At 41.7% G+C, this 23,362-nt stretch overlaps 1 protein-coding gene and 1 long non-coding RNA gene across 3 annotated transcripts in view; both read left to right on the forward strand.

Annotated features, from left to right (window-relative positions):
- Positions 1–2,214: 2,214 nt before the first annotated feature.
- Positions 2,215–11,743, forward strand: LOC128425866 (uncharacterized). Of its 2 annotated transcripts, XR_008333195.1 has the most exons (4): positions 2,215–2,884; positions 3,401–3,645; positions 9,599–9,734; positions 11,575–11,743. It is a non-coding gene; the product is annotated as an uncharacterized LOC128425866 (long non-coding RNA). The 2 variants fall into 2 exon arrangements; XR_008333196.1 differs by lacking the exons at positions 9,599–9,734; positions 11,575–11,743 and adding an exon at positions 8,163–9,508.
- Positions 11,744–16,600: 4,857 nt separating this feature from the next.
- Positions 16,601–23,362, forward strand: part of tpk1 (thiamin pyrophosphokinase 1) — a 67,608-nt gene continuing 60,846 nt past the window's right edge. The window contains exons 1-2 of the mRNA XM_053412699.1: positions 16,601–16,864; positions 19,353–19,451. Of these exons, the coding sequence (XP_053268674.1) occupies positions 19,409–19,451 (43 nt within the window). The 5' untranslated portion in view covers positions 16,601–16,864; positions 19,353–19,408. The remainder of the gene's footprint in view (positions 16,865–19,352; positions 19,452–23,362) is intronic.

Below are 23,362 nucleotides of genomic sequence, written 5' to 3' on the forward strand. Positions count from 1 at the left end.
CTGCGCTGAATATTTGTCATCATCAATCAGAATAGGAAGAGATTCATTATTTACTGAGAAGGTAAAACGTTAACATTTAAATTGCTGATATATTCCTGCCCTCTCTGAAGGTTCCCCGCTGGTGTTTCCACAACATATTCCTGCATAAGGAACTCTTGGTAACTGCCTGGAAAGAGCCTGTTAGCCTCCCTGCTGACGAACCCCCTTGTTGGCACAGTGGTTGCGCCATCGCTTTGGGTACTTGAGCTCATAGTTTTACGTAAGATCCCTGCCAAGTGCTTTTATCACAATTTCCCCATGCTGCCTGTCTTCAGTACACATTTTCATTTCCCCTGTTTTCATGTAATTTGTATAATTAATGTTTTCCGTACATGGCTGGAGAGAAAAAACAATGTATGCTTGTGAAAATACACTAAACACTGCTTCTTATTTACACATCTTCAATAGCTATTGATTTTCCTCTTCCCTGATACAGAGCCCACGTAATTCTATGGCTGCTGGTGCATCAGCTCAGCAGTCAGCAATGCACGCAGGTCTGTGCTTAATACCTCCACCCAAGACTGCAGGACTTTAATGCCTTGCTCAAAAACATGTAAAGATATTATTTAGGGACAAGGGAAGTTGCAGGTCTTGTACATTTTAACTTATAGGGTGGTCTGTGTCTTTGCTTTAACCAAATTCCTTCCCGATTCGCCACAGTTTTCTTGTCCCACTATTATTGCATTTCCCTAAAATAGAAAGATACTAGTGAGAAAAATAAACATGCAGCAAACTAGGTCATTGGACCGGACAGCTCCAGCTAGATTGTGCTTCTACAACAGCAGGGGGTGAACTGTGTGAGAACGATTTATACAAGTGGCTCATTAAATCCTGAGTCCCTTAAAGTACAGCAAGATCAGAAAAACAAACAATTAAAGAAAAAGTTCATCATCTTTGCATTTTAGACTCGGAGAGAGCCGGCAGCTATTTCCTGTTTATCACCAGGATGAATTAATTTGTACTGTATGTGCGTGTATGTGTGTGTGTTTGTGTGTGTGTGTGTGTGTGTGTGTGTGAGTGAGTGCGTGTGTTTCCATTTGTGAGATAGAGGAGAAAAAAAGAAAAAGGATGTGTACAACCATACTCCCAAAACTAAACTAAATTGAAATAAATGACGAAAAAAGTGTGATGAATATACAAAATCAATGGTAAATAGTGGCAACAGCAACTTGGATAAGTGATGTTATTTTACTTCCTAAAACTTTGGATGGCCCAGTCCTCTCCAAATGATAAATCGCAGTCTGGAGCGTGACTCCGAGCACAGAGGGGACAGAGAATGTCTTGTGGGGCACCTCTGATAAACGCATCCATTAATTATCTACAAGAGTCACAGGGGGCTGGAGACACTCCTAGCAGACACTGTACAGGTCCCCAGTCTATCACAAGGCTGACATATAGAGACAAACAACCATTCACCCTAACCCTAAGGCTTTTAAAAAGAGTCTCCAATTAACCTTAGCGGCATGTCTTTTGACTGTGGGAGGAAGCCAGAAAAAACCCACACAGCCACGAGGAGAACTGTGTGACTATGATAAAGCCATTTCAAAATTCTCAGCTGTAAAATAACTGATTCTGTCCTGTCCTGTCCTATGAACACTTACAGTCACTTATTGTTGGCTGGAGGGAAGAAAAGACAAAAGAGAGCAAAGTATTAGGAACTCTGCTCCGACTCTGTCATAAAAAAAAGGGTATGAGAGACTATGCATGATGTACATGTAGGGTGCAAAACCTGACTGGTGACTTTGACTGCACATAAAGATGGACCACACATCTCCACTTCCCCCCATGAAGCCAAAATATATTGGATGTGAACGCCGCCATCTTGCTATTTTGGAGACAGAGTCTGTGCAGTTGTTATCAGGGGATAGAGCCATGGAAGTGTTCATACAGGCTATCTACCAATCATACTTTAGTCTCAGATCTCAATCATGACGTTTGGCCTCACTTTTGGGAAATTATCATGTTGTATACCTTTTACAGTTCATCTTCATCAACTTAAAGAGTCGCACCAATTGGAGAGTTAGTAGTGTAGCAATGGACCCGTGTTTTGAGTATCGCAAAAAAAAAAGCAGTACGTTTTAAACAGAGGGCCAAAGTACGAACATGTGGGCGGAGCCGAGTTAGATAGATAAACAAAGTCTGTGAACAAATAGCACTGTGTCCCTGACCGTGCATGAGTCATACATGAAATCTGGTTGAAGATGGACTTTACAGCAAAATGGAATGGGAGGGTCTCTTTTCCAGCCTCTCTCTCACGATGACTTTTCATTTCCAAAATATAGTTATCATGACACAGTTTGATTAAACATCAATTTGGATAAGAATTTAAGGCTGCATGTAGACGGTGGGATCCAAACCCACGTAATCTTAGGCTCCTCCTAAACTAAACGAAAAACCCTGCGACTCATACTTTAATGAGTTTTAAGCTCGATCCGTGAGAGCACATACTGATTGAGGATTCAAACGATGGCCTGAGGACAAATTTCATGACGAGAAAAAAGTTATTACATCGGCGCTCTGTCACAAGTTCTCCCTGCAGGGCACTGAGGTGAGAGGATTTCACAGGTTTCCGCTCTTTTTACCCCGACACTTTTTCCACGCATACATTCTGGGGCAGCGCTAACCAGAAGATTAGAGGCCCATACTTGGGGCCAGAAGATTACCAGTTCGAATCCCTGGACATGCTATGGAAATCGGGAAAAGGGGGAGAGGAGAAGCATTTCTTTATCCTGCCCAGAGAAGTGTCATTTAAGGAAAGGCCGGAGGCGAGGCACATTACCCACATCTCCACTCAGGCTCCAACAGTAAAAGACTGGACAGTATTTGAACTAAGCAGCTTTTTTTGGTAAGACGTGTGTGTGTGTGTGTGTGTGTGTATGTGTGTGTGTGTGTGTGTGTGTGTGTGTGTGTGTGTGTGCAGCCGGGCATGACCACAGGTGCACACTCCTCCAAAACCTTATACCACGTAATAAAAGCCCTCAATGGAAACAGTTTTCTGGGTTTTGGCTAACAGACTCCCTGACATCTGCCCGTCCCGTGTTTGGTAATATAATCAATTACGGTTACTCATTGCAATACAGTGGCTGAGGATTTGGATTTTAAGTCAAATCAAAAATGGTTCAGCTGTGCCTCGAGAAATCAGCTTGCCTTGGTAAAGGAACTATTTGAGTAAGAGCAATACAACACAAAACTCAGAAATAAGATAAATATGAAGAAAACATTGACTCTACATGCAGACAAAAAGGTTGATGGATTAATTCGATGTCACGTGTTGTGTGTCTCTACTTTCTCATCCGACGTGAACCTCGACACAAGGAATAATCGAAAGCTAATCTTTTCTGTCTCCTGTCTTTTCTCTTAGGTTAAATTAGCCATGCAGCCACTGTGTTACGGGGGGAATGTGACACGCTGCTTTTTACTGTATGAAGATCATCCCACACATGCAAAAAAAAACACACACACACACACACACACACACACACTTGCACATACACACTCAGATAACCCTAGAGAGAAACCCTCCCCAGAGATTACACTGCTCCATTTAGTGTGAAGAAAAAAATACATCCTCCTCAGCCGTGAAGGGAAAGCAAAGACGGTGAGAAGGTAAGAAAAACATGGGAATATCAAATAGCCCTCCCTGGAGGACAGCGGCAGAGACTTCAAGAGAGTTGTTGGTTTTCGTTTGATTTGAGCTTGGAGTAGATGTATGGACCAGAAATACACACGTCACTAAAAACTGTATATGCATTTACGATTTTAATAGAATATGATTTCCTTTTAAAATAATGAATCGCAAAAGGATCCTTTGTTATAGAATGTATTGACTTAATCCCATTAAGCTGAATGTAATATGATGAAATTGAATTCATTTTGTTCTGTATTTTCATCCCGACTGAAAATTCCACCCTCATTCAGTTGCACTTTTCACAATTTAAATTCAGTTCTTGCAGTTCAATTTGCTTAACTGAAAGTCACATGTAGTTTTTGAAGAGGAGTAGATTGACAAAACTTGCATGTGATGGTGAGAGCTACCAGAACATGGACCAGTCCTCTGCCTAAAAACAATCCCGTTGCTTTCAGACCTGCACTGAACTCTGGAAAATCTCCTGAAATTATCCGGAGGGGCTGTCTGTGAGAATGCAAACGTCTGAGACAGTTACTTTGCACATTCTCTGGAGTTTATCCTGCCAACCTCCAGAAAGATGTTTGAGTGAGCCCATGTGAGAATACAGCAAAACAGAAAAAAAATATCAAAATATATATCTCAGGATTAAAAAGAGGAGCCACACACATAGAAGACACAAAAGAAAGGAGCGACAATGAGGTTCTAGAGCGTTTCGAGATAAGAACCAATATATAACAATATATGACTGTACATTATTAAAAGATTAAAAAGGACATTTTATTTGCAGACTCCCAAAGCCAGTGGAGCATTTTCAATTATTTCAAATGGTTAATTTTGCACTACACAAATATCCGGGGAGTGGGGTGTGAATAAAACCTCCGTCCATACTAAACACTGTATATAGTTTTCAGCTAAATCCGAGCAACATAATAATTGTTTTCATGTTTTGGATCTACCTGATAAAAAAAGGGATTTCTACTTCAAAAAGAAAACATCGCATTGATCCAGCCGGCTCACACATCTGACTTTTCATATTTTGTCTTTCACTAGTGTTCTAATTGTTTTCCGAGCCGGTGGTTGACTGTCTCGTACGACAGGAGAGCTGCGGGTTTTAACAGCTCACCAGAGGGATGATTAAGAGGGTTTTATTACTCTTTTATGAGTGACAGTATATTCTTGTGACTGTGATCTCAGTTTCATTAGGGACAGTTAACTCTGCTGCTCAATGAGATAAATAATCTTTCATTTCGCTGTCAGCTAATTGAATTTTTTATTACATTTGCAAAAAAAAAAAAAATCACCCGACACATTATTTCATTTAGTTATCTTGTTTGATTAATCTCTGACCCCGAAGATTGGATCAACCAGCACATGACACTTCGACATGTCAGGACTGACTAATTCACTTCTATGTTGATTTATTGTACTTACACTGACGGTTAATTTATGTACTGATTCTATAATCATTTACATTTTTACTTTGAAGTATCTATATTTTAAATGGTTCAAATTTACTGCTTGATGCTTCCTTTCACATAGTCACACCCAACCCAGGGACTGTACATGTTTGTTGGATTTTACTGTGATTTAGGGTTTTTGCACAACTAGCTTGTTTGGTCTGGACCTTCAGACCTTTCAATGGGATCAGTAACAAAATAACAGGGTGAAAGTGCCTCATACCACAGTCTACACAAAAGTTGTTAGATAGTTTGGACTTTGCAACAAGTTGAGACAGCGTTTAGAAATAGAAGAACAAAAAGGAAGAGTTTTTTTGTTTTGTTTGAACAACAAGGACGCCCACATGGCGGATAGTTAGTTGATAAGTGTTGAGGTTTAGTTATCTTTATATTTAGGTCTTTAAATCTTTAGTTGTTGTCTTGCTTCCGTACACAGGTTTCACTCAAATGTAGTTACAGGATCAAAAGTTGTCTGTTTCAATGGCAGCCGTGATGTTACAGATGAGGCCGATAGCCGTGACAAACAGTGAAGTTAGACAGCCAGTGTCTTAGTGGCAGAAAGGTGATGATATTTGGGTTTAAACACGCTCTATAAAGGAAAGCCTTCAGAATTGGGTCCTACACAATGTGTCAACTTGTATTGCTCATCACTCTTCTCCTCAAAGCATCGAGCAGCGGGGAACTGCTTCAGCTTTAAGTCTTGCAAGTCTTCCATCAGCTCTCACAAAATGCCCCATCACTTTACTGCCTGAACCGACCGTCTGCTGAACATTGTTTTTGGAATAACTGCCTCATGTCCTACTTTGCCAAGTTTTTTTACTCTGTTCAGCAACTTCATGTTTTTGCAAGCTTCTTCCTGCTATTATTTTTAAATGTTGCGTGTTTTATTGCCTAATTTAACAGGGGAATAGGCTCATTTCCTGCTCACTAGGGGACAGTAGTTCAAATGGGCCTTTTGGTTAACTAACACTTTAGACCTATGACATCACTCTATATTGTCGCTGAAGTAAAGGAACAAATAAAACCCCGTAAGTCATTTGATGTATGCTACAGAGTGCAAACATGGAAGAAAATAGGCTGCCACACACATTAATGAACAGTGAGTTGTTTTATTCCATTTATCAACATTTACAGTTTCAATGTGTAAAAAAAACAACATGGTAAATCATCTGTATTCATCTGAGCTTTTCTAGTTGTGATGACTCAAAGCACTTTACAGAATAGTCATACAGTGCATCTTTGTGCAGTACTTTCTCTATCAAGCACTGCCGACACAACCGTCAGGGCTAATTTGGGGTTCAGTGTCTTCCCGAAGGACACTTCAGCACACGGAAGGAGGGTGACGGGAATCGAACTGCTGACGTTCTGGTCACGGCTCTACCTCCTGAACCACAGCGGTGCCCATTAAAGTTCTGCAATCCTACCAGAGCGCTTGATGCTCTGATAGTTACCTTCCAAACCAAAGAAAGCTTGTTTAAAAAGTGACAGGAGGTTTGATGAATGGAAGTGAAAAAATATTTAATTATTTATCAAAGGAAATCCCATATAATAGTCTAAATATGTGAGATATGGTGAAAGAAATACAATATTTGGAGAAATCTTACTGTTTCTCCCAGTTTCAGAGACTGAAACTAATAAATGCCCCAGAACAACTCTGTTTTATCTATGTTGTGTAAAGTGAAGCTTGGTCAAACTGCAATATTAGTCTGTTTTGGCTCAATTGTTGAGTGTCTGTAGGATCAAATGGCATAAACATGATGCTATGGGCATCTAGGAATTGAATTAAACTAAACAAGTAAACTAAAGGAGAAGAATGGGACACTTTTGTACAGATTTTGTCCGAGGAGAGGCCGCTCATTCCCTCCCGCATGTCCCTACTGAACCTTGCAGTTTTGCTTTCAGTTAATTATGGAGATTCCAAGTGTCTGGTTTTCATTTAAGAAAAGAAGTTATTAAGAATCAGTCCTGTATTTTAATTAACAGCAGGGGAGGGACAGGAGAAATCCTTTTTTATGGGGCAACAGAGAGAAAGCGACGATACACGGTTGAATTTGATTAAGGTCATTGTAGATTTGCAGGATTTACAAGAGAGGGTGCAAAGCCGAGGACACAGAGAGACGGAGAGACACAAGGTGAGAGCGGGGACGGCTTCGGAGAATACTTTGGAGGAATGGCGCGAGGACTTGGGAGACACTTCATTCATTAAACCGATTGATTCATTGTCAGAGTTTCTGTGTTTAGACAACGCAGGGCCCCGGAGACTGGGCAGGCGAGGGAGTGAAAGATCAATGGTGTTTTCAGGAAAGAATGAAGTTCGGAAGAGGGAAAGAGAGATCAGCGGCCAAAGTGAGATAGATAGAGGGTGTGTGAGACCCTGAGATGGGGGCGGAGAGCAGGGAGCTTAAAGGGAAATATAAAAACAAGACAGAGCAGCTCGTCAAAAAGAATGTAGACCAAGATATAGAAGCTGTGTAAAAGATATTAGATTTCTTTTTTATCAATTGAATAACAATTTTCTTGTTATGAGAAAATATTGTGTGTTTTTATTATGTTCCCATATTATGAAAGCATCAATATTCATCACAGAACATTTACCATTACGCTGTCACATCTCAGCAGCATATTGATATTCAAATATTGAGTTAGAATATGATATGAAACAATATGTTGTGTTGATATTTTAGCTCTAACACTGTCATGGACCTGTACAAACAAAACAACAAAAACGAGTGTACAGGAAAAAAACTCAAAATGTCAGCAAAAGCACACAAGCATCATCGACAATTACTTCGATTTTTCAAAGTAAAGTCCAACATTTTCACTGATGAATTGATCATTTCAGGATATTTCAAAGTACTGTAAAAACACTTTGCTCAATTAGTTCAGAGAGAGACTGATATGCCTGTGTTCAGGACCTCAAATATATGATATCAAACATTCCAAGAAAGGGGACTAGTCATAGGAGTGGGAACAGAAGCATATCAGGGTTAGTACCAACATTGAATCTATATCAAAGTGTTCTCTGTGTTGTCTTCCAGACGCTGTGTACAAGTCCTCTCTCTCTCTGTCTGTCTGTGTAGAATATCCCTCTCACACATGACAGAAAGTTTGCCTCCATGTCCCCCTCCTGCCAATCCCCAGTTAGTATCTGCTCCAGAGGGAGCGCTCAGAAATCTCCTCCCCCATGGCATCACCGGACGCCATCTGAATCATCCCTCACAGCCCCATAGTGCCTGGCAGGGCCCCCGGCAGCAGCTCCCCCAGGAGCCCCCCCAGCAGTTTCTGGACGATCAGTGCGCTCCAGCTTTTTCTATCCCTGCCCCAAAGTGACAGAGGGTGCACTCCGACTTATGTGATACCAGCCTTCATGGAAAACAGTGCTCATTTTTCATATGACAGATTCCGCCATGCCCACATCTGTACACTTTAAGCCCTATATTAGAGCATCCGGTAATGTATGCGTCAGCATTTGTTAGGCCCGCAGGACAGATGTTCAGAATCGGTAGCGTGAGCGATTAATAACCCATAGCAGCCATTTTTATGTGGGGAAAAAAAATGACCATCCAGAACGAAGCTGCCAGCCCCAGTCCCCTCTAAAGGCATATCCATCGGCCTCTTCACCAGATATGAGTTGTTGGAATGGTGCCACTCCGCCCCACACTCAAGGTCGCTCTTTATCTTTGCTCCTGGACAGGCAGGTGACGCACACCGGCCCTTAGGCAAGGACATCGGGAGCAAAGAGAAATCCACCAGTTTCCCCCAGATATATGACAGGTTGCCTCTGGGGGGGAGGGGGATTAAACACACCAAAGTAATGCTACAGGGAAGAACCTGCCAAGTTGTCAATAATCACTAGCCTGCACAGGCACCATGGGAGTTAGAGGTTTCGGCCAACTCCTCTAAGACATCTTGGGCCCAATCACTGTGATATATATCTTCCTTGTTCTAAGTCCCAGTCCTCAGAGCACAGATACACCTGGAGCCATTTTGAGCCGGTCCCTTTCCACTAAGGCTGGACATATATTGTGCAACTTCGAAATGTTTCCACCTCACGCTGTACGAGTAGATTGTCCGAGATGTGCATGGAGCCTAAGCTCACGATTAATGTGTTAACACTGGTCCAGTTGTCTGATGGAACCTCGGCTCACGCTGTGCGTTACATCGACTCCTACGAACCAGCCCCTGACTGGTGTTTCTGTCAAAGAGGAAGTCAAAGTTTGTTTGGTAATAATGTTAACAAGGCGTCATCATATGGCGACGCAGGTGGTTTGCAGGACGTGGGCATTTGGGTTTGGCTGTTTTGAAGAAAGAAAGTGCTTTACATTTGATACAAAAGACATCATGAAAAACTGTAAAAGCAAAAAATAAAAAGCATTTACCTTCAGCTCTTGATGTCCTTCTTTTACTTTCTTGTGAAATTGCTTCCAGCCATAAAATACTTACACTTCTACTGCGTTTTTGCCATTTCATGCAGACGCAGTGAGGGGAAAAGGTGCTGATTTGGGCGGAATCGACTCGTGACTATGCTTCAAGAGCCTGACGGCGGTCGACCGACTTTCCTGATGTGTCAGAAATTCATCCGTCCGTTCCACGTACAGTGCCTTGCATAAGTATTCACCCCCCTTGGACTTTTTCCCATTATGTACTGTTACTAACTGGAATTCAAATAGACTTAAATAAACTTTTTCCCGTTTGATCAACACAACATGCATAGTACTTTGGAGGTGCAAAATAAATTTTATTGTGACACAAACAATAATGAGAACAAAAAAGTTGACATCTGTTGGGTGCATAAGTATTCACCCCCCTGTGTCAATACTTGGTAGAACCCCCTTTCGCTGCAATTACAGCTGCAAGTCTTTTGGGGTATGTCTCTACCAGCTTTGCACATCTAGAGATGGATAGGTTTGTCCATTCTTCTTGGCAAAAAAGATGAAGCTCAGTCAGATTGGATGGAGACCGTCTGTGAACCGCAATCTTCAAGTCTTGCCATAGATTCTCTATTGGATTGAGGTCTGGGCTTTGACTGGGCCATTTTAAGACATTATCATTCTTTAATCCAAACCATTCCTTTGTAGCTCTGGCTGTATGTTTAGGGTCATTGTCCTGCTGGAAGATGAACCTCCGCCCCAGTCTCAAGTCTTTTGCAGACTGCATCAGATTTTCTTCAAGGATTTCCCTGTATTTGGCTCCATCCATCTTTCCCTCTATTCTGACCAGTTTCCCTGTACCTGCTGAAGAGAAGCATCCCCACAGCATGATGCTACCACCACCATGTTTCACTGTTGGGATGGTGTGCTCAGGGTGATGGGCAGTGTTGGGTTTTCGCCACACATAGCATTTTGCATTGAGGCCAAAAAGTTCAATTTTGGTCTCATCTGACCAGAGCACCTTCTTCCACATGTTTGCTGTGTCTCCCACATGGCTTCTGGCAAACTCCAAACGGGATTTTTTATGGATCCCTTTCAACAATGGCTTTCTTCTTGCCACTCTTCCATAAAGGCCAGATTGGTGGAGTAGACGACTAATAGTTGTCCTGTGGACAGATTCTCCCACCTCAGCTGTGGATCTCTGCAACTCCTCCAGAGTAACCATGGGCCTCCTGGTTGCTTCTCTGATTAATTTTCTCCTTGTCCGACTCTTCAGTTTGGGTGGACGGCCTCCTCTTGGTAAGTTTGCGGTTGTGCCATATTCTTTCCATTTTCTTATGATGGATTTTATGGTGCTCAGAGAGATGTTCAAAGCTCTGGATATTTTTTTATAACCTAACCCTGCTTCATATTTCTCCACAACTTTATCCCTGACCTGTTTGGTGAGCTCCTTGGTCTTCATGATGCTGTTTGTTCAGTAATGATCTCCAACAAACTCTGAGTCTGTCACAGAACAGGTGTATTTATACTGAGATTAAATTGCAGACAGGTGGACCCTATTTACTAATTATGTGACTTGCAAATGTGACTTGTGAATGCAATTGGTCGCACCAGATCTTTGTTAGGGGTTTCACAGTAAAGGGGGTGAATACATATGCACTCAACACTTTTCAGATTTTTATTTGTAAATAATTGTGAAATCCATGTAATATTTCCCCCCACTTCCAAATGATGCACTATTTTGTGTTGGTCCATTACATAAACTCACGATGAAATAAATTTTAATCTGTGGTTATACCATGACAAAATGTAGAAAAGTCCAAAGGGGGTGAATACTTATGCAAGGCACTGTATCTGATCGATCCTCGCAACCCCCTGCACACCCAAGCTAAAAATCGGTCCGACTCTAACCATGAGTTGCACAAAATCTGGCTCAAATCGCACGGTGTATGCCTGACTTGAGGGCCATTTATTAACCGCTTTTCAAATGGCGCATCAGACTGTGTTGTATTTAACCTAGTTGACCATGGCAAGAGAATCCATTTCACAAACAAATGCTCTTGTGTCTTCTTCGTTCCAGAGTAAAACAGGTCATCGCCACGAGTGTGAGGACAGAGCTGTGTGACCTCCCCCCTTTCTAACCTGAACCTCCTTGTTTCAGCAGCCTTCCACTTCCATCAGACTTAAAAAGAAATCATTTAAAGTGAAATAAAGTGCGGCAGGAATACAAAAGACGAGAGCCTGATGGAGAAGAGCAGACGGGCACAATGAGGCGAGGTAAGAGCTGAACGCCAGCGAAGAGACAAGAGGGGGGGAGCAGCTCAGGCTTAGACAGATAAAAAAAGGAATAAAGGAGAGACAAACAGATAGCGGCGGCAGTGGAGAGAAAGGAAAAACAGGTGAAAGAGAGATGACAGAATGGACTTAAGGTAATGACCGGAGGTATTGAAGATAGAGAAGGAGCAGAGCAGTGTGTGAATTTGCATTCGGGTTCGTTGTTTTGTTTTATTATCTGTCGCAGTAACAGGTGGATTCTGCCGGAGGGGGGGAGAGCAGGGTAATGATATGACCCTGTGTATCTGCTCAGAGAGCGGATATTAAAATGAACTGAAAGCAAACACCCTCAGTTCCTGATGATGTGACCTTGAAGAGAAAACAAAATTAAAAAAACGCCCCCAATGTGACTTAGCAGGTGATGATTTAAGGAAGAAATGAGGTTGGTCGTGTCTGGTTTTTAGCGACTGGTGTCTTGCGGCCCGACGTTTAGTCCTGCTGTTCCCTATCAGGTGAGAGATTGGCAGCAGCCCTTCTGGTTTCTGATCTGCCAAATAGCGACTGTAATTAGCTGCACCAGAAAGATAGCCGAAACCTAGAGACCCACCGCAATGTTCTGCAAAGACATGATTAAAAAGCAATTGGCAGGAGATTATGACCCACTTCTATTATAACCTTGTGCAAGTCGAAAGAAAGGCGGCAAATGAATGCTTGGCAGAGGTTTACTTCTCGAGAATATTGGTTTTCTTTTTCTTTTTTCTAGGGGCTCTGCCACCTGCCAGCTGTAGGAATTTCCACAGTGTGCGTTAAATGTGAGCCGGTCGTCTCCTTAGTTTGACTGAAAGACTCGGTGGCATGAGATGGGCCTCGTGGGGAGACAAGGAAAACGTAGAAATCTGCATTTTTAAACAATCCAAGATGCTGTGTTATCCAAATTATTATAAATTTACGAGATGGCTTGTTCACTTCTGTGCAGAGAGAAGGAAAACAAATACACGACAGTCAGGACTCAGTTTGCTGAACTTGGCCAATACACCAGAAACAAGAGGAGCAGTTCTGTCTAAGGGCTGTAAATCCACCAACGAGCACTTGTAAAGTTCATAAACTGACATGTTATATCTTATTTATTTAGTTTGTACAAAAATACAGACAAGGTGTAACTTCAGTGACTGCCAAGAGTACCGACAAGGCACCAGGAAGTCCCACAACCCAGCCAAGTAGTACTCCACCATACGCAGCCCTGCAAAAACATGAATGTAAAGTGTTATTAGAAAGGTTGGCTACCTGTTTTACCCTGATCCTTGTCAAAAGAGAGGTAACGATCTTCTCATTTCAGGCACAACAACAAAGAAAATGAAGATGAAGAACTGTCACCTCACAGCAGTGAGGTTCTTGGATCGAATCCTGGTTCAGTCAGTGGTCTTTCTGTATGTTAGCTTTTCTCTTGCTTCCTCCAACAGTTTGAAGACATGCAGGTCAGGTTAATTGTTTCTATTTATATGCTGGTCCGGTGATGGACTGGCGACCTGTCCTGGGCGAACCCCACCTCTCGCCGAATGTCGGCTGGGATTGACCCAGGATTCAAACTGGGAAATGTACGGGGCTTTAAAATAAACTTTATGGACGCTTCATCAAAACCTTATGATGTTTACATGATGTACTATTCCGATGAAATGGAAATATTCTAAATATTCAAGATTCAGCTTGATGTGTTTGGCGTAATATGAGCTCCCCAGTAAATGTTAAAATAAACATCTGTGGACTTGAACAATGTGTGGCTGCACGGCACTCGGCTCAAGCAGAGGCTGCGATGACTAATTCAGCAGCCACTCAAATAGTTTAACCGTCTACGTGTTCATGAATCTCCCGTTTGATTTCTTGCCATGTAATTAACCCTCCGTCCCTGCCTCCAAACAAGTGGCTGCATTCTAATCTTCACTCTCTTTTCTTTCCACAACTGACCCAATTTCTCTTGCTCACTATTGACCTCCTCTTGAACAGCAAGGGGAAAAAACATTGTATTAGGGGATTCTTAATAGAGTAGGAGAGGAGCGGAGACGTGGAGCCAGACCGAACATAATGTGGGAATGATTAGAAACAGAGGAGGAACGTTATTAAGCGGGGGGGGAAACGTGTGAAAGGACATAGGGGGGGAAAAGTACATATTAGAAACATTATGGACATGATAGGGGGAGCTCGTTAGCCACAAAAAGAGAGAGAGAGAGAGAGAGAGAGAGAGAGAGAGAGAGAGAGAGAGAGAGAGAGAGAGAGAGAGAGAGAGAGAGAGAGAGAGATCTGATATAAAGATCCCGGCGGTGCGGCCTTGTAAAATAAATAAATAAATAAATAAAAATCCACTCAGCACTCATGCACTCACCCAGGAATTTATTCATAGGAGTATTTATAATGCATGTCCGCAGAACGAATGACTTCCCTGTGCACCTGGGCACGGCCCATGCGTACGGCGTGTAGCCTTTGCATGTCAGTGCAAAAGTGCGCATCGGGTGTGTACGTGATTCTTTTTTTTTTTTTCATGTGCAGTATGTCTGGGGGACGGCGTAAGTGCTGACTGATGAGAGAGCATTTGTTTTAATGAGCCTCGAGAGTGGATTCACCTTGAGAGACATTTTGTTTCGGAAATTACACTGTTTCTGCTGCTCGAGCATACAGCATCAGGGAGTGTGTGTGTGTGAGTGTACGATATGTGCTGTTGTGAGTTGGTTTTAAAACAAACTTTGAATGACTGTAACCTACAGAGATCCCAAGGTCATCAGTGGGGCTCAGGAGCATAGCAAGCTCCTGACAGAGAAGCAGCAGCGGCCCCTCAGCTCAAAACTCCACATTCTAGAAGAGGTGGAGCTACAGGTGGTACCCAGTGTTCTAATATAGGAGTGGAGTAAGGAAATACAGTATTTACCTCCAAAATAAAGTGTATGAGAAACATGAAGTTGCATCAAATACTAGGGTTGCAAAGGGGCGGTAAATTTCCTCGAAATTTCCGTGAAACTTTCCATGGGAATATTCAGCTCGGGAATTTGGGGAATTTTGAAGAAAAAAAATATTACACAAAACGCTGAGCACTAAAAACATCATTCAAAACTCTATTTTAAAGATGTATGGAATGCAGCACACGCTGCATGTTGAATTTCAACCCTGCACTGTGCATTTCTCCATCACATGCACAGATAATTGCCAGCATCCTGCACACTACAGCAGGGCTATTGAGGCCTGCTGTAGTGTGCAGGACTAGTCAGGTAAGTTTCGATGATATAACTGGGGGAAATATAAAAAGCATGCTGATTGAGGATTGTTCATCTGTTCATTTAGCCTATTTCTATTCATTTATCCATCAATTGTAAAATATTTTTTAAAACTTTTCCAATTGGCCAACTATTTATATCTCTGGCATTGCTTTAGTGTTTTTTTACAAGCTTTTTTCTCATCTTATTCTACAGAACAATTCCACGTGCACTATCTCATGTGTGGAGACATTTCACCCCAGCTAATGTAGAAGGAAAGGCTGTGTACATTTGCAAATACTGTGCAAAGACCTATGTTAAGAATGACACAAAGATGCAGAAGCATATAGTCAAGTGGCTTAAGTTTCCTCAGGGCTCAAATCAGCCTATGGCGAAACAAAATGTTTATATTTATGTCTGTATATGACAAGGTAAATACAGTTATTATAAATTACCCGCACAATTTCCAGTTAATTCCCGTTAATTCCCGTATATTCCCGTATATTCCCATGGAAAGTTTCCAGCTTTGAATATTCCCGGAATTTTGCAACCCTATCAAATACACATTCTATGGTAGAGTATGTGTAGACGTATTAAATAGATGTAATTTGTAGTCTGTTTTCAGATTATATCCAGATACAGGGCTGATCAGTTTTCAGAAACACATTTTTTTTACATTTAGTCCTTGAGTATATTAGTATAAAAAACATGTTAAAAGAAACACCAACACTCAACATCCGACAATTTCACAAACACTCTCACCATATGAATGCAAAAACACTCGTATAATTAACCAGAAAAAAAAATAGAGAACACTACCTCTGTGTCTAAAAAAAATGGCTGCAGCCGTGGTTTGCAGGGATTTCTCAGCCAAATTGATAATAATTTAATGTAATTTTTTATCAATTGGATTATATTAAATTATATATTTTCAGTTTTTCATACATCTCACCTTTCAGACAGTAGAGTGAGATAGTAGAGATACCGGATCATCCACCCCGCTGCCTTTCATCGAGTCACTTAATAACCTGGTGTGTCGGCGGGGTCAGTGAAGCATTTAATGGTCTGATTATTCATGTGCCACTGAACTAAATTAGAATTAAACATTAAGAGAGTATCCTTCCATAAAAGTCCCTCCAACTGGTTAATCCAGAAATTACGATTTAAATATTTTAGACTCTCTAACCCATTAAACACAACCACATTAGCCGAGGAGGAGCTGATTTACAAGAGTTTTTTTATTCCTCGTATTGGCAGAATGTCAGATGTGGTGGATTTGACGTGAAACAGCAGACATCTGTTCGGAGTCTCTGTTTCGATGGGGCCGACGATGATATGTACAGTGAGGAGTGAGAGCAGTGATTGAATACTCACTCACGTATTGAGATCATTTCCTGTGAATGAGACTCGGAGTGAAATTTAACTAGATCTCAATTTGCTCGAGGGCCCTGGAGCCTCTTTAAAAAACCTACGAGAGGGAGTGAGTGCTGCTGCCATGTGGGAGAGAAAAAGCCACTTCCTCTCTGAGCCTCTAGGTGTCCCCATGACTAAATCCCCACCTCTCTCCTGCCCCTCTTCTGTGCGAGCTGTCGTCGACTGTTTACATCTGCACGTGGCGGAAGCGGTTTTACTGTGTCAACTTTTTCCTGAATATTTACATAATACAGCGATGACAGCTTGAAAGAGCGTGAAAGAGTGAAGTCGCTTGTTGGGGGTGAATCTGCGGAGGGGTGTGCGGCTTGTTTTGTGTCAGATTAATACGGATTCTACCGGTGAACGACGTGAAGCGGTGCGGTCCATTCGCACACAGCGGCGGTGAAGGGTGGTCACAGCGGGGAGAAGCTGAATGAAGAGCCGGCGAGGATGACACACAGTCCGGTCTTCGAGGGGCGGTGCTGACCCGTGTGTGTCACGATAGGTTTCAGGTTAAAGTGGCTTTACGTGTTTTAAATAGCATTGCTATTGATTCAGGAGTAAAGACTTAACAAAAACATCGCGGAGGCAAAGCACCTCATCAAGGTGATGATGCTTCTAACACCCGTCAGATGCAAAAATGAAAAATAACAAAAAAAGAAAACTAACGCGTAGAAGACTCAGACAAAGATGTCAAGAGAGTTTGCAGTGATGAGACCCGACGACGTGTAGTCACGTGATCTCCGCAGCGGAGTTAATATGTCGCTTCAGGTCCCTGTGTGCTGCAACCAGCTGCTCCAGATCTCACCTGGATACCTCAGAGGACGTGATGCTGTTGTGAGCACGTGTGCGCAGAGAATCTCATTGTCGCAGGATTCTGATTTACAACAACAACAACAACAACTTTGGATGATGGAAAATCCTACAATGAATTATAACCTCAAGGGAATTCTGTCAAACTTGGACTCCCTGCTGAACTGATTAGATTTGCGGTGGTCAAAGGTCAAGGTCACGACGTGTTGTTGGCCTCTTGAATGTGATATCTCAAACACACCTTGAGGGAATGTCTTCATATTTTGATCAGTTGTCACATTTCATCGGTCAAAGATAAAGGTCACAGAATTTAGAAAATAAAGCCATGTAGACTTAAACTGCACTGGTTGGCGGTTATTCTACTTATTTATATATTTGGGTCTGGTTTTCATGTAAGCCATTACTGGTTTCTCCCACACCCCACACATATTTTAACATTTCATTCATGTATTTGTATTGTGTTAAATAAACTAATTATATAAACTGAAAACACAACTTTTGTAACTACATATACACGTCATTTAACTATCTAAATTAAAGAAGACTATATGCAAACTGATTAAATAATCTGTAGGAATAACAGATTACAGAACAGGAAATGCAGGACCGCACATTAATACCAGAGACTGTTGTGTAAAAAATACGGAAATGAACTTAGACTTAGACTTAGACTAAATAAGTGTGAAGAGAAGCTGTTTACAATTGTTATCCTTTGGAATTACAGGGCTACATTCATAATTTATGCTTGTGGGAAAATGTTTTTAAATCTTAATACTTGTGAAACTAGCTAAAAGGTTTTATTTTGCCCTCTCACTTATTATTGCTAGTAGAGATGTGGAGCAGTGTCTCCCCGATCAAAGAATAGCTTTTGATTATTCTTTATTACATACCATTAAATAGCAGCTAAAGTTCACTTTGCCAGATCAATGGAGCCCAGTGTAGTATACTGCAGTTAATAATTAAGAGTTTATGCAGTAGCCGCTAACAATGATCCAAACTCTGCAGAATATTTTGTTTTGTCTCCAGTTCTATTCGATTTCAGTCGACCTGTATTGTTGAAACCCAATGTACTCACACGTAGAGCTGGAAAAACTTGAAACAGAGTTTATTTGAACAGGTTTCCAACATCACAGCAGGTGATCCGATGTAACATTACATTTCAGGTCCATTACCAACTCACTGCTCTTCTATTTGCACTAATTCTTTTATATATCAAACATTCAAAAACATCTGTTATCCAAACCTCTGCTAACTTCTGTTAATTTGATCAGCACCATGTGGCCCACATAACCTTTTGAACCAAACTGCATTATTTGTTGTAGTCTACAACCATAGAAGCATTACTCAGCATAGTCCACTATTCAAACATACAGTTACAATTGTACAAATGATAGTGGCCCATTCATAAAACGTGGACTGCAGTGGCTCCTCACCCTTTTAATGATTTACCAGTTTTTAACTTGCAGCTGTGATGTGTGAACGTGATTAGGAGGGGAGTAAGACTGTCAATCAATTATCGCTGAGAGGAGGTGTAACCTGTTTTTTAAAAGTTCAACCAAGGTTAACTTATAACTGACCAGTATCTACGTACCGACCCCTCTTTCTTTATTGTGGTTTGCCCTGCTCTGCTGCCTGGATTGTCCATCTTGAAGGCGAGCAAGGTGCTGTATGTTTGCTTAATTCTCAGGTTTTCAAAGTGGCAGAACGAGCCGACCGTGCATCATAAACAGTTGCACACTAGTTTTCTGCTATCTGACGGATCAGTTAATCCACCTTAATGTTTTTGTAATAAATTCCGCTGCTTTAGGGTTTTGGAGCATGACAACTGTCCCGACAAGCCTTATTGTCCGTATTATCATCACCATGAGCAATGTGTTGTGTCTGTTAGAGCTGCAATCTATCATCTATTTATCGTTAAGTCCAGTGTGAGCATTTGCTGCTTTTGTTTCCTGTCTGAAGTCATCGTAAAATAAAAAAACAACACAAGATGATTTGATGAAGGACTGCGAGAAAACAAGTTGTTCTCTTTTTTCCTCACATGCCGTTTGTGAATCAAACCTTAATGATATGAAGCTGTTGAGTGCTTTTCAGTGTTTTGAATTCAGTCTTTTTCTTTTAGGGTCAACATTTTTCCTGGAATAAGAATAAAAGAACCAGCTGCTGTGGATCCTTGCCATGGATAAAGAGTTGACACCTTTGGACTGCCTGCTGCCCTCTGGTATTGGCTTTCTGTCACTATTGGTTCATCTTTTATCCATAAATCCATATTCGAGTCCAGATATACTTTACTAAATTGGGAAGAAATATCACAGCTCAGATCCGGGACTGTGATTATGAGTTAAAAAGAGTGTGATGTGATTTTTATCGGCTGTGTGTTTGCATGTCATCTGATTTGACTAAAAAAAATCAGTGTGGTACATTTCTTCTTTGTGCACATGTGCAGTTTCTGTTGGATGATTAATTTCCCCAGCGATGATCCAGCATACTCAGTATCTGTTGATAGAAAAAAAAACAAATAAGATGCTCCAGATGGTCAGCGCTGTCTGCCCTGCAGCCTTGAGGAGGAAGCCGGTTGCGGCTGGCTTTAGCCACCGCTCTCAAAGTGTATGTGACCTCCATGGTGATGTGTGTATGAGTGTGGAAAGCTGATGTGAGCCTAAGGGCAGGTTTTACACATAGAGGAAAAGGTCGAGGGAATCGTATATATCAGTTAGGCCCGTAAAGCAGACAGCGGGCCCATGTGGTTACCTCCGTCTCTTATGAATGTCTTGCAACGCAGAAACACGTACATCATTTATTCCCATGAAATATTTTAGAGACCTTATTTACAAGAAGCAGTATCATGACTGGCATGACAAATAATTTCTGCATTGCTTGATATTGATCTTGGGATTCTTGGGTTCTACAGCAGACACAGAGACAAGGCAGGTTCGTCAATAGTACAATACAATAAGATTACCGTGAGCTGTTGAGAAACGTATCTGTGGCATTTACGTCCCCGAAGAATCTCTCTTATGTGGTTTTACTTTACAAAGAATTGTTATTTGCTTTTGCTGCGTTCCTTCAACCAGCCACCGTTTGAACTGCTGAAGAATCCGATGTCAAGTTGTATTCTAGTTAAACATGGAAAATCTTGTCTTCTCGTTGTCTGTTTTCCGACATTCATTGAGGATTTAGATGACAAACACAACACCAGAGAAAAAATATTGGCCGTACAATGCTTTGGTCTATGCCAAGACCTAATTTATGTCCATGCTGTCAAAGTGATTTAAAGGCTCCATATTTTACACCTCTTCCAGTGTTTTATTTGACATTTTGATACCAATAGGAAGATATATATGGCTTTAAGAACCGAAAAGGATCTCAATATAGTTTTAAATCTCCCCTCTCATACTATGTGCTTGAGCTCTAGCAAGAACAGGCTGGTTTGGGTCTGTCGGGTTTGAGTGATGCATAGTCAGGCCTACCACGCGTAGCATATTCCTGCTGCTCTGCCCCGGAAAATCTCACCAGTAAATGCGATGGTAAATCTGTGCTAAAGTGAGCCGAACAGATGGTTTGAATTGGAACCAAGATGCTACGGCTGAACTCGGGGTTTGAATCCCTGGATCTTCTAGGTGTGTTGGTGTGCACAGTGTTGCGAAATCCTGGTCCAATGCCGGAATAGCAATGTCCCTCATTTCAACTCACTCCTCTGAGCTGCTGGACCCCTCGGGGTAGACCGGTACAGTGCCAGTATGTTTCAGGGCCAGACACAGGAACGTGCATGGCAAGAGACTGGGAGACCAGCAGGGACTTCAGGGCAGCGGGTGAGGGGACAGCTGGGACAGCAAGAGTGGAATAAGGAAACTGAAAAATATTAGGATGAGGAAAAGGAGCAGTCTCCTTTTCCGTCACTACCAGACATCGTGGAGATATGAATGGGATTAGTTGGCACTGCAGAAATCAAATAAGGTATGGGTGATGGTGTTTAAGGGAAATTATGACGCTATATTATGAAGTGATATGTTTTGCCTGGGCAGCAGCTGAAGACGGTGACCGTATTTCACAAACATACGGAAGTCAAGAAAGCATGTTTTAAAGCAGATATCTTGAAAATTGGAGTATTCCTAATCTCATTTTGTACAGTAGGAGTTGTTAAATTGAGTGTGGAATTATCAAAAATGACGGTTAAAAATGAAGGTGATGAACCTAAGTTATTCTAATCTTAATGAGTGTTTAATCAAAGCAAAGCCCCCATTTGACTAAAGAGAAGCCCTTCGTTGATAAATACTTTGTTTATTCTCCTTCATTTGCGATTTATCAGCCGTTGTTTGCGCTGGCGTGGAGATTTATTGTTTGACATTTGCTCGGGGCGGCGTGTCAATCAAACAATGAGCCCATGATTCTCCATCGATCTGCTCTGACCCTCACTCACACTGACTTCAGGCTGCAGAGGGCCGGCAACCAATCACAGCTCATGTTTTTTTTTTAAGGAACATGATGAGCATAATGCCTGTGAGTATTACTGGAGGGACTCTATAGGCTTTTAGTACTACATTATTTACCATATATTTATAATAGCATTGTAGTGCATTGCATTCTCCTTTTTTGCTTCCCCCTCTCCTCTCCTTCTCTGTCTCCATTGATTCTTCTGGAATGTTTTAAATCACTACAATAATCCCATTAAACTACAAAGGCTACTTTAATCACACTTCTGTTCATGTACATATGCCGGTATAAATTCTGGCATGTGTGTGATTTGTGCAGAGTGGGAACACAGAACTGCTTGTTCAGCTGGAAAATCAATAACCCCAAAGGCCAACATCAGTCAAGAGGCACTCACTGCTGCTTTCAGCTGTTGTGAAGCATCCATAGAGACAAATGTTTGCTTAAATGTGTGAGCCAAGCGTTATCGGCTACACCGGTCACTGTTCAAATCCGAGATTTATTCTGAAGATTTCACAGGTCGTGCAAATAATCCCCAAGTGGTTGCAGAATAATGGTTTCATTTTTCCATTCATCTGCCACATGCTATCAAGGAAGATCTCTATGAGTTTCCCTGAATTGTAATAACTTTTTTTATTTATTTGCAGTATGAAACACTTGTCTCCTGTTAGATCCGTTTCAAGTGTATTTCTGTGTCTTCTTTATTTTAATCCCTTGAAGAAAGTGCTTATCTAGACTCTCGAAGGAGAATACATCCCCTGGATATATGCATTCTGAAACACCTACTGTGCACAGTTATCATTCACCACTTTGTACAAATGTATATTTTTTGAATATTTTATGGGCTGGTTTACCTATGTTCTTGGATATATTGCCTGTGTGTGTTTGTTTGTGTTTGTGATATTTATGCTGTCTGGCACTTTATACAAAAATCCCAAGGTGACATTTCTTTGAAGAGGGTGCACAAAAGGCTGCACAGTCTGTGTGTGTGTGTGTGTGTGTGTGTGTGTGTGTGTGTGTGTGTGTGTGTGTGTGTGTGTGTGTGTGTGTGTGTGTGTGTGTGTGTGTGTGTGTGTGTGTGTGTGTGTGTGTGTGTGTGTGTGTGTGTGTGTGTTTGTGTGTGTGTGCGCGCACTCTTACGACCAAGGGTTATCTGAAAAGTCACGGCTGGTTGAGTTTGTGTTTTGGTTCTCTGTACACCTCCAGCCAATTAAGGGACACGACTGACAAATCTACTCCACCCCCCCCTCCCTCCTACCCTTCCATGTGTTCACCTTTCTTTACTTCCTCCTCTTTCTCCCCTTTATCCCCCCCTTCTTACCCTCTTCCTTTAACCACACCAGTCTGGGGTTGACATTCGCTTGGAAATGACCTTCCAAGTGATGTGAATGTTATAATAATATCAAGCCGCCGCAACAAAGTCACACACCCAAAGGACTTTTTTTTTCTCCACACCTTTTTGGCAAAGCTCAAATTCTCTCTTTTACACTTGAGTTTTTCAGGACACAAGGTGATACACTTTTTGAAAAGAGAATTCCGAGAAACCAGAACTATATTCTGATTATTTCTTGTTTGCTGTTGCATCTACTGGTGCACGCCTTAATAGATACGCCCTCTCGTGCTGCCTTGAAACTGGGATCCAGTTTGGATGTTTTTACATAAATACACTTTAGGAGAGAGGGACGGGGGAATTGCAATCAT

This window comes from Pleuronectes platessa, chromosome 20 (assembly GCF_947347685.1).
Source record: "Pleuronectes platessa chromosome 20, fPlePla1.1, whole genome shotgun sequence".
NCBI lineage: Eukaryota > Metazoa > Chordata > Actinopteri > Pleuronectiformes > Pleuronectidae > Pleuronectes > Pleuronectes platessa.